Source organism: Hyla sarda, unplaced genomic scaffold, assembly GCF_029499605.1.
Source record: "Hyla sarda isolate aHylSar1 unplaced genomic scaffold, aHylSar1.hap1 scaffold_1742, whole genome shotgun sequence".
Taxonomy (NCBI): Eukaryota; Metazoa; Chordata; class Amphibia; order Anura; family Hylidae; genus Hyla; species Hyla sarda.
This window is the reverse complement of record NW_026608385.1, coordinates 1-14,357: the sequence shown is the minus strand read 5'-3', so window position 1 is coordinate 14,357 and position 14,357 is coordinate 1. Positions and strand designations below refer to the sequence as shown.

At 32.2% G+C, this 14,357-nt stretch overlaps 1 protein-coding gene across 1 annotated transcript in view; it reads right to left on the bottom strand.

The window, feature by feature from the left end:
- Positions 1 to 13,952, bottom strand: part of LOC130312939 (calcium-binding protein 2-like) — a 46,943-nt gene extending 32,991 nt beyond the window's left edge. The window contains exon 1 of the mRNA XM_056552635.1: positions 13,826 to 13,952. Within this exon, the coding sequence (XP_056408610.1) occupies positions 13,826 to 13,860 (35 nt within the window). The 5' untranslated portion in view covers positions 13,861 to 13,952. The remainder of the gene's footprint in view (positions 1 to 13,825) is intronic.
- Positions 13,953 to 14,357: the final 405 nt, after the last annotated feature.

Here is a 14,357-nt window from a genome sequence, read left to right as displayed (position 1 = left end):
AATTCCTGGGGATTTTTCCACTAGAGCGCCCTTCAATTCTGACCCATAGCTTAGTGGAAGCGTCTTGGAAGCTATCTAGTACGCGGACCAGGACTGCAGCCAGATAGTATGATAGGCAGTCCGGCAACGCCAGTCCCCCATCAGCTTTACGTTTACACAGTATTTTCCTAGCTATACGTGGTCTCTTTCGAGCCCATACAAAGCCTGACTGGAGCGCAGAGAGTTCCCTAAAAAATGAGCGAGGGATGTGCGTTGGGATCCCAGCAAATAGATATAGGAGTCGGGGGAGCACATTCATTTTGAATATATTTATCCGCCCCAGCCAGGAGAAGTCCCTGCGCTCCCATCTGGCTAAGTCCCTACGTAGTGTCTGCAATAAGGGGGGGAAATTGACTTTGAAGGTGTCAGCAAGGTTAGTGGGCACATGGACACCCAAGTACTTTAAAGCCATCGGTTGCCATTTGAATGGGTATAAGGATTTAATTAAGGATATATCATGTGGAGAGAGGGTAACATTCAGGGCCTCGCTTTTAGTGAGGTTCAACTTATAATTGCTATAATTCGAGAACATGGTCAAAGAGGCCATCAGGGAGGGCAAGGATGTGAGGGGAGAAGAGAGGTACAAGAGTACGTCGTCCGCAAATGCCGAGCATTTGTAATGGTCACGAGACAGCGCCAATCCCCTGATATCTGGATTATTGCGAATCGCGTTAAGTAGGTGTTCCATACATAGAACGTATAAGAGGGGTGAGAGAGGGCATCCCTGTCTCGTGCCATTACAAATCTCAAAAGGTGCGGATAGCTGACCATTGACACGGATCTGGGCAAAGGGGCGTCTATACAGGGCCATAATACGCTGCATTGTAACGGGACCTAGGCCAATCTGGGATAGGGTGGCGGACATGAATTCCCAGTCCATCCGGTCAAACGCCTTTTCCGCATCCAGGGACAGCAATAGCAATGGTATGCGCTGAGTACGAGCATGGTGTATCGTGGAGAAAGCACGAAGCGTGTTATCTCTCGCCTCCCTGCCCTGGATGAAGCCGACCTGATCCGGATGAATCAGGGAACCCATGTGGCCAGACAGTCTATTTGCTATTAACTTCGCGAACAGTTTAGCGTCCGAGTTTATCAGGGAAATGGGTCTATAGCTAGGGCACAAGAGGGGGTCTTTTCCCTCCTTGGGGATCACTGTAATGTAGGCTCTCAGGAAGGATTGTGGTATATCGGCGGTGGCCGATATGTCGTTAAAGGCTGCCAGAATTGGAGAGGTCAGCTCAGTCCTAAGTACCTTGTAGAATTTGGCTATGTAGCCATCAGGCCCCGGGCTCTTACCCGTCGGCAAGGATGAAATAGCTAGTTCAAGTTCCTCAGCAGTGAACCATAGAGGCCTTTTATAAGCAATGATTAGTTTGTCTACATAGATCTATGTTACATTATATGTTATTAATAGCAGCCGACACCCGCCAGTTATATGGCCATACTCCTAAGTGCGTACCTTACCCCCTCACCCTACGCGTCAAAAGGTACATCATGGGTCGGGGAGGGGTCTGTGCCGCCCGAGTTCATCCCATAAGTCTTCTATAGGGTGGAGGTCATGAACACCTTCACCCTAACCAGCCGGGACACATAAGATCTTAAACCTTAGGGGCCTTTTACCGGAGGCCGATTGTTGTGTAATCCGTTTTTATTTTGGGAACAATAAAGAGTATCCGGATAACACATAATATAATATATGTACTGAGTATATAACATGATGTAATATAATATACTGAGTATATAACATAATATAATATATATACTGAGTACATAACATAATATATATATATATATATATATATATATATATACTGAGTATATAACATGATATAATATAATATACTGAGTACATAACATAATATATATAGATATATATATACTGAGTATATAACATGATATAATATAATAAACTGAGTATATAACATGATATAATATAATATACTGAGTATATAACATAATATAATATATATACTGAGTACATAACATAATATATATATATATATATATATACTGAGTATATAACATGATATAATATAATAAACTGAGTATATAACATGATATAATATACTGAGTATATAACATAATATAATATATATACTGAGTAGTGATCGACCGATATAGTTTTTTTAGGGCCGATACCGATAACTTATACCGATATTCCGGTATAAGTTATCGGCTATTTATCCCCCCGCGACACCGCTGCAGATCATTGATTTAAAGCGGGCGCTTTAAATCAATGCACTGCAGTGGCTTTTGCGGTTCCATAGACGCCACCGCCACCCGCTACTCTCCCCCTGCCTGTCCGGGGTCCTGAGTCCTATCACCGCCACCCCCGCACCGCTCCTGCACCGCTTCCCCCAACCGCCGTGCCGTGTCGCGTCGCACCCCCCACCGCACCGCCCCGGCCCCATTGCCTCCCCCATCCCCGGTTTTATAATTACCTGGGCCCGGGGTCCACTCTACATCTGGCTACGGTGGCGTCCTCCTGAGCTGTCAATGTGCGCACTGACGGTGACGTCGCGCACGTCACGTCACTCGTCATTGCGCACAGCGTAACGCAGGACCGCAGAAGGAGCCAGAAGTAGCGTGGGCCCCGGGAAAAGGGAATAATAAAAGCGGGGATGGGGGAGGCAATGGGGCCGGGGCGGTGCGGTGGGGGGTGCGACGCGGTTCGGGGGGGCGGTCGCAGTGCGGGGGCGGTGCATTATCGGCTTATCAGCAAGGTAATTGCCGTTACCGATAATGCCCAAAATCGTGATTATCGGCCGATAATATCGGCCAAACCGATAATCGGTCGATCCCTAATACTGAGTACATAATATATATATTTATATATATATATATATATATACTGAGTATATAACATGATATAATATATATACTGAGTATATAACATAATACAACATAATATATAATACTGAGTATTATATACTCAGTATATTATATTTTGTTATATACTCAGTATATTATATCATGTTATATACTCAATGTATTATATTATGTTATATACTCAGTATATTATATTATGTTATAGACTCAATGTATTATATTATGTTATATACTCAGTATATTATATTATGTTATAGACTCAATGTATTATATTATGTTATATACTCAGTATATTATATCATGTTATAGACTCAATGTATTATATTGTTATATACTCAGTAAATTATATTATGTTATGTACTCAGTATATTATATTATGTTATATTCTCAGTATATTATGTTATGTTACAGTGGGGATCAAAAGTTTGGGCACCCCAGGTAACAATTTGTATTAATCTGCATAAAGAAGCCAAGGAAAGATGGAAAAATCTCCAAAAGGCATCAAATTACAGATTAGACATTCTTATAATATGTCACCAAAAGTTACATTTTATTTCCATCATTTACACTTTCAAAATAACAGAAAACAAAAAAATGGCATCTGTAAAAGTTTTGGCACCCTGCAGAGTTAATATCTTGTACTGCCCCTTTTACAGAGCTGAGACCTGCCAGTGTCATGGATTGTTCTCAATCATCATCTGGGAAGACCACGTGATGTCAATCTCAAAGGTTTTAAATGCCCAGACTCATCTGTCCTTGCCCCAACAATCAGCACCACGGGTTCTTCTAAGCAGTTGTCTAGAAATCTGAAACTGAAAATAGTTGATGCTCACAAAGCTGGAGAAGGCTATAAGAAGATAGCAAAACATTTTCAGATGTCAATATCCTCTGTTTGGAATGTAATTAAGAAATGGCAGTCATCAGGAACAGTGGAATTTAAAGCAAGATCTGGAAGACCAAGAAAAATATCAGACAGAACAGCTCGCAGGATTGGGAGAAAAACTATTCAAAACCCTTGACTGCACAATCCCTCCAGAAAGATCTGGCAGACACTGGAGTTGTGGTACACTATTCCACTATAAAGAGATACTTGTACAAATATGGTCTTCATGGAAAAGTCATCAGAAGAAAACCTCTTCTATGTCCTCACCACAAAAATCAGCGGTTGAACTTTGCAAATGAACATATAGACAAGCCTGATGCATTTTGGAAACAAGTTCTGTGGACCGATGAGGTTAAAATTTAACTTTTTGGCCGGAATGAGCAAAGGTACGTTTGGAGAAGAAGGGGAACATAATTTAATGAAAAGAACCTCTGTCCAACTGTTAAGCATGGATCAATCATGCTTTGGGGTTGTATTGCAGCCAGTGGCACAGGGAACATCTCACGAGTATAAGGAAAAATGGATTCAATAAAATTTCAGCAAATTTTGGATGCCATCTGTGAAAAAGCTGAAGTTAAAGAGAGGATGGCTTGTACAAATGGATAATGATCCTAAACACACCTCGAAATCCACGGGGGATTACATCAAAAGGCTTAAACTGAAGGTTTTGCCATGGCCTTCACAATCTCCTGACCTCAACATAATTGAAAATCTATGGATAGACCTTAAAAGAGCAGTGCGTGACAGACAGTCCAGAAATCTCAAAGATCTGGAAGACTTTTCTAAGGAAGAATGGGCAAAGATACCTGAAACAAGAATTGAAAGACTCTTGGATGGCTACAAAAAGAGTTTACAAGCTGTAAAGTTTCACATTATATTATGTTATGTACTCAGTATATATATATATATATATATATATATATATATATATATATATATATTTATTATTATTATTATGTTATATACTCAGTATATTATATACTCAGTATATATATTATATTATGTTATATACTCAGTATATTAAATTATGTTATATACTCAGTATATTATATTATGTTATATACTCAGTATATTAAATGAATATCATATACTGAGTACATAACATGATATAATATACTGAGTATATAACATAATATACTGAGTATATCACATAATATAATATACTGAGTACATAATATATATACTGAGTATATAACATAATATACTGAGTATATAACATAATATAATATACTGAGTATATAATATAATATATATACTGAGTATAAACATAATATACTGAGTATATAACTTGATATAATATAAAATACTGAGTATATAACATGATATAATATACTGAGTATATAACATAATATAATATACTGAGTAATACAATACAGAAATTTAGGTGTACTACTGTGGTAGATGTATACAGTGACATTGGCTAATCCCTCAACACTGATGTTAAAATTGAGACATTCGCCAGTGTATCCTTATATAAAGGACACACCAGAGCCCGCACACCAACGCCAAGGTTTCTCAGATGGCACGGGACCTAACGCTAACCTACCTGTGCGTAATAAGCAAAAACCAGGGGCCAGTGGGCAATTACAGCAGCACTAGGTCGACATGCAGCCTGCTCCCAGTTCCCTCCAGCGTGACTAAGCACACATACAATGGAAGGGGGGAGAGAGGCTACAAGCCCCACCCAAGTTGGCTGATATAGGTGCATGGCCTCACAGGTGCAACCCTAATGCTGCCTGGAAAGTGTTCAAGGCGCATTAACATATGTAGTTTACACACCTCCACGTATAAATTTACAAACAACAACAAAAAACGTGGTCTCAAATGGCTGGAGGTGCTCAACCCCAAATGCAGTTGTGCATATATACTGGGGGAGCAGATCCTGCCCTTGTAGTCCGTTGCTAGGGGCGATCCCCAGCATAAAAATGCATACAATGGAGGATGCCTGCAGCGGACTACAAGTGCCACAATAGAATCCATTGTATGTGTGCTCAGTCACGCTGGAGGGAACTGGGAGCAGGCTGCATGTCGACCTAGTGCTGCTGTAATTGCCCACTGGCCCCTGGTTTTTGCTTATTACGCACAGGTAGGTTAGCGTTAGGTCCCGTGCCATCTGAGAAACCTTGGCGTTGGTGTGCGGGCTCTGGTGTGTCCTTTATATAAGGATACACTGGCGAATGTCTCAATTTTAACATCAGTGTTGAGGGATTAGCCAATGTCACTGTATACATCTACCACAGTAGTGCACCTAAATTTCTGTATTGTATTATTCTAATTGTTACACATCCACACCGTTTATCTGGTGTAGGATTCTATTGTGGCACTTGTAGTCCGCTGCAGGCATCCTCCATTGTATGCATTTTTATGCTGGGGATCGCCCCTAGCAACGGACTGCAAGGGCAGGATCTGCTCCCCCAGTATATATGCACAACTGCATTTGGGGTTGAGCACCTCCAGCCATTTGAGACCACGTTTTTTGTTGTTGTTTGTAATATACTGAGTATATAACATGATATAATATACTGAGTATATAACATGATATAATATACTGAGTATATAACATGATATAATATACTGAGTATATAACATGATATAATATACTGAGTATATAACATAATATAATATACTGAGTATATAACATGATATAATATACTGAGTATATAACATGATATAATATGCTGAGTATATAACATAATATAATATAATATACTGAGTATATAACATGATATAATATACTGAGTATATAACATGATATAATTTACTGAGTATATAACATGATATAATATACTGAATATATAACATGAGATAATATACTGAGTATATAACATGATATAATATACTGAGTATATAACATGATATAATATACTGAGTATATAACATGATATAATATACTGAGTATATAACATGATATAATATGCTGAGTATATAACATAATATAATATACTGAGTATATAACATGATATAATATGCTGAGTATATAACATGATATAATATACTGAGTATATAACATGATATAATATGCTGAGTATATAACATAATATAATATACTGAGTATATAACATGATATAATATACTGAGTATATAACATGATATAATATGCTGAGTATATAACATAATATAATATACTGAGCATATAACATGATATAATATACTGAATATATAACATGATATAATATGCTGAGTATATAACATGATATAATATACTGAGTATATAACATGATATAATATGCTGAGTATATAACATAATATAATATACTGAGTATATAACATGATATAATATACTGAGTATATAACATGATATAATATAGTGAGTATATAACATGATATAATATGCTGAGTATATAACATGATATAATATGCTGAGTATATAACATGATATAATATGCTGAGTATATAACATGATATAATATACTGAGTATATAACATGATATAATATGCTGAATATATAACATGGTATAATACACTGAGTATATAACATAATATAATATACTGAGTATATAACATGATATAATATGCTAAGTATATAACATGGTATAATATGCTGAGTATATAACGTGATATAATATACTGAGTATATAACATAATATAATATACTGAGTATATAACATGATATAATATGCTGAGTATATAACATGGTATAATATGCTGAGTATATAACGTGATATAATATGCTGAGTATATAACATGATATACTATACTGAGTATATAATAAACTGAGTATATAACATGATATAATATACTGAATATATAACATGATATAATATACTGAGTACATAACATAATTTAATATAATATACTGAGTATATAACATGATATAATATACTGAGTACATAACGTAATATACTGAATATATAACATGATATAATATACTGAGTATATAACATAATATACTGAATATATAACATAATATAATATGCTGAGCATATAACATGATATAATATAATATACTGAGTATATAACATGATATAATATACTGAGTACATAACGTAACATACTGAATATATAACATGATATAATATACTGAATATATAACATAATATAATATACTGAATATATAACATGATATAATATGCTGAGTATATAACATAATATAATATACTGAATATATAACATGATATAATATGCTGAGTATATAACATAATATAATATACTGAGTATATAACATGATATAATATGCTGAGTATATAACATAATATAATATACTGAATATATAAGATAATATAATATACTGAGTATATAAGATAATATAATATACTGAGTATATAACATGATATAATATGCTGAGTATATAACATGATATAATATACTGAGTATATAACATGATATAATATGCTGAGTATATAACATAATATAATATACTGAATATAGAACATAATATAATATACTGAGTATATAACATATTATAATATGCTGAGTATATAACATGATATAATATACTGAGTATATAACATGATATAATATGCTGAGTATATAACATAATATAATATACTGAGTATATAACATGATATAATATACTGAGTATATAACATGATATAATATACTGAGTATATAACATGATATAATATACTGAGTATATAACATGATATAATATGCTGAGTATATAACATGATATAATATACTGAGTATATAACATGATATAATATGCTGAGTATATAACATGATATAATATGCTGAGTATATAACATGATATAATATGCTGAATATATAACATGATATAATACACTGAGTATATAACATAATATAATATACTGAGTATATAACATGATATAATATGCTGAGTATATAACACAGTATAATATGCTGAGTATATAACATGATATAATATGCTGAGTATATAACATGGTATAATATGCTGAGTATATAACGTGATATAATATGCTGAGTATATAACATGATATACTATACTGAGTATATAATATACTGAGTATATAACATGATATAATATACTGAATATATAACATGATATAATATACTGAGTACATAACATAATTTAATATAATATACTGAGTATATAACATGATATAATATACTGAGTACATAACGTAATATACTGAATATATAACATGATATAATATACTGAGTATATAACATAATATACTGAATATATAACATAATATAATATGCTGAGCATATAACATGATATAATATAATATACTGAGTATATAACATGATATAATATACTGAGTACATAACGTAACTTACTATATATAGAACATGATATAATATACTGAATATATAACATAATATAATATACTGAATATATAACATGATATAATATGCTGAGTATATAACATGATATAATATACTGAGTATATAACATGATATAATATGCTGAGTATATAACATAATATAATATACTGAATATATAACATAATATAATATACTGAATATATAAGATAATATAATATACTGAATATATAAGATAATATAATATACTGAGTATATAAGATAATATAATATACTGAGTATATAACATGATATAATATGCTGAGTATATAACATAATATAATATACTGAATATATAACATAATATATACTGAGTATATAACATGATATAATATACTGAATATATAACATGAGATAATATACTGAGTATATAACATGATATAATATACTGAGTATATAACATGATATAATATACTGAGTATATAACATGATATAATATACTGAGTATATAACATGATATAATATGCTGAGTATATAACATAATATAATATACTGAGTATATAACATGATATAATATGCTGAGTATATAACATGATATAATATACTGAGTATATAACATGATATAATAAGCTGAGTATATAACATAATATAATATACTGAGTATATAACATGATATAATATACTGAGTATATAACATGATATAATATGCTGAGTATATAACATAATATAATATACTGAGCATATAACATGATATAATATACTGAATATATAACATGATATAATATGCTGAGTATATAACATGATATAATATACTGAGTATATAACATGATATAATATGCTGAGTATATAACATAATATAATATACTGAGTATATAACATGATATAATATACTGAGTATATAACATGATATAATATAGTGAGTATATAACATGATATAATATGCTGAGTATATAACATGATATAATATGCTGAGTATATAACATGATATAATATGCTGAGTATATAACATGATATAATATACTGAGTATATAACATGATATAATATGCTGAATATATAACATGGTATAATACACTGAGTATATAACATAATATAATATACTGAGTATATAACATGATATAATATGCTAAGTATATAACATGGTATAATATGCTGAGTATATAACGTGATATAATATACTGAGTATATAACATAATATAATATACTGAGTATATAACATGATATAATATGCTGAGTATATAACATGGTATAATATGCTGAGTATATAACGTGATATAATATGCTGAGTATATAACATGATATACTATACTGAGTATATAATAAACTGAGTATATAACATGATATAATATACTGAATATATAACATGATATAATATACTGAGTACATAACATAATTTAATATAATATACTGAGTATATAACATGATATAATATACTGAGTACATAACGTAATATACTGAATATATAACATGATATAATATACTGAGTATATAACATAATATACTGAATATATAACATAATATAATATGCTGAGCATATAACATGATATAATATAATATACTGAGTATATAACATGATATAATATACTGAGTACATAACGTAACATACTGAATATATAACATGATATAATATACTGAATATATAACATAATATAATATACTGAATATATAACATGATATAATATGCTGAGTATATAACATAATATAATATACTGAATATATAACATGATATAATATGCTGAGTATATAACATAATATAATATACTGAGTATATAACATGATATAATATGCTGAGTATATAACATAATATAATATACTGAATATATAAGATAATATAATATACTGAGTATATAAGATAATATAATATACTGAGTATATAACATGATATAATATGCTGAGTATATAACATGATATAATATACTGAGTATATAACATGATATAATATGCTGAGTATATAACATAATATAATATACTGAATATAGAACATAATATAATATACTGAGTATATAACATATTATAATATGCTGAGTATATAACATGATATAATATACTGAGTATATAACATGATATAATATGCTGAGTATATAACATAATATAATATACTGAGTATATAACATGATATAATATACTGAGTATATAACATGATATAATATACTGAGTATATAACATGATATAATATACTGAGTATATAACATGATATAATATGCTGAGTATATAACATGATATAATATACTGAGTATATAACATGATATAATATGCTGAGTATATAACATGATATAATATGCTGAGTATATAACATGATATAATATGCTGAATATATAACATGATATAATACACTGAGTATATAACATAATATAATATACTGAGTATATAACATGATATAATATGCTGAGTATATAACACAGTATAATATGCTGAGTATATAACATGATATAATATGCTGAGTATATAACATGGTATAATATGCTGAGTATATAACGTGATATAATATGCTGAGTATATAACATGATATACTATACTGAGTATATAATATACTGAGTATATAACATGATATAATATACTGAATATATAACATGATATAATATACTGAGTACATAACATAATTTAATATAATATACTGAGTATATAACATGATATAATATACTGAGTACATAACGTAATATACTGAATATATAACATGATATAATATACTGAGTATATAACATAATATACTGAATATATAACATAATATAATATGCTGAGCATATAACATGATATAATATAATATACTGAGTATATAACATGATATAATATACTGAGTACATAACGTAACTTACTATATATAGAACATGATATAATATACTGAATATATAACATAATATAACATACTGAATATATAACATGATATAATATGCTGAGTATATAACATGATATAATATACTGAGTATATAACATGATATAATATGCTGAGTATATAACATAATATAATATACTGAATATATAAGATAATATAATATACTGAATATATAAGATAATATAATATACTGAATATATAAGATAATATAATATACTGAGTATATAAGATAATATAATATACTGAGTATATAACATGATATAATATGCTGAGTATATAACATAATATAATATACTGAATATATAACATAATATATACTGAGTATATAACATAATATAATATGCTGAGTATATAACATGATATAATATACTGAGTATATAACATGATATAATATGCTGAGTATATAACATAATATAATATACTGAGTATATAACATGATATAATATACTGAGTATATAACATGATATAATATACTGAGTATATAACATGATATAATATGCTGAGTATATAACATGATATAATATACTGAGTATATAACATGATATAATATGCTGAGTATACAACATGATATAATATACTGAGTATATAACATGATATAATATGCTGAATATATAACATGATATAATACGCTGAGTATATAACATAATATAATATACTGAGTATATAACATGATATAATATGCTGAGTATATAACACGGTATAATATGCTGAGTATATAACATGATATAATATGCTGAGTATATAACATGGTATAATATGCTGAGTATATAACGTGATATAATATGCTGAGTATATAACATGATATACTATACTGAGTATATAATATACTGAGTATATAACATGATATAATATACTGAATATATAACATGATATAATATACTGAGTACATAACATAATTTAATATAATAAACTGAGTATATGACATGATATAATATAATATACTGAGTACATAACGTAATATACTGAATATATAGCATGATATAATATACTGAGTATATAACATAATATCATTTACTGAATATATAACAATATAATATGCTGAGTATATAACATGATATAATATAATATACTGAGTATATAACATGATATAATATACTGAATATATAACATAATATAATATACTGAATATATAACATGATATAATATACTGAATATATAACATGATATAATATACTGAATATATAACATAATATAATATACTGAATATATAACATAATATAATGTACTGAATATATAACATAATATAATATACTGAGTATATAACATGATATAATATGCTGAGTATATAACAATATAATATGCTGAGTATATAACATGATATAATATACTGAGTATATAACATGATATAATATGCTGAGTATATAACATGATATAATATACTGAATATATAACATAATTGTTACGCCGAGCGCTCCGGGTCCCCGCTCCTCCCCGGAGCGCTCGCTTCACTCTCCCCGCTGCAGCGCTCCGGTCACGTCCTCTGACCCGGGGCGCTGCGATTCCGCTGCCAGCCGGGATGCGATTCGCGATGCGGGTAGCGCCCGCTCGCGATGCGCACCCCGGCTCCCCTACCTGACTCGCTCTCCGTCTGTTCTGTCCCGGCGCGCGCGGCCCCGCTCCCTAGGGCGCGCGCGCGCCGGGTCTCTGCGATTTAAAGGGCCACTGCGCCGCTGATTGGCGCAGTGGTTCCAATTAGTGTGTTCACCTGTGCACTTCCCTATATCACCTCACTTCCCCTGCACTCCCTTGCCGGATCTTGTTGCCATTGTGCCAGTGAAAGCGTTCCTTGTGTGTTCCCAGCCTGTGTTCCAGACCTTCTGCCGTTGCCCCTGACTACGATCCTTGCTGCCTGCCCCGACCTTCTGCTACGTCCGACCTTGCTTCTGCCTACTCCCTTGTACCGTGCCTATCTTCAGCAGCCAGAGAGGTGAGCCGTTGCTAGTGGATACGACCTGGTCACTACCGCCGCAGCAAGACCATCCCGCTTTGCGGCGGGCTCTGGTGAAAACCAGTAGTGGCTTAGAACCGGTCCACTAGCACGGTCCACGCCAATCCCTCTCTGGCACAGAGGATCCACTACCTGCCAGCCGGCATCGTGACAGTAGATCCGGCCATGGATCCCGCTGAAGTTCCTCTGCCAGTTGTCGCTGACCTCACCACGGTGGTCGCCCAGCAGTCACAACAGATAGCGCAACAAGGCCAACAGCTGTCTCAACTGACCGTTATGCTACAACAGTTACTACCACAGCTTCAGCAGTCATCTCCTCCGCCAGCTCCTGCACCTCCTCCGCAGCGAGTGGCCGCTCCTGGGATACGCTTATCCTTGCCGGATAAATTTGATGGGGACTCTAAGTTTTGCCGTGGCTTTCTTTCCCAATGTTCCCTGCATCTGGAGATGATGTCGGACCTGTTTCCCACTGAAAGGTCTAAGGTGGCTTTCGTAGTCAGCCTTCTGTCCGGAAAAGCCCTGTCATGGGCCACACCGCTCTGGGACCGCAATGACCCTGTCACTGCCTCTGTACACTCCTTCTTCTCGGAAATCCGAAGTGTCTTTGAGGAACCTGCCCGAGCCTCTTCTGCTGAGACTGCCCTGTTGAACCTGGTCCAGGGTA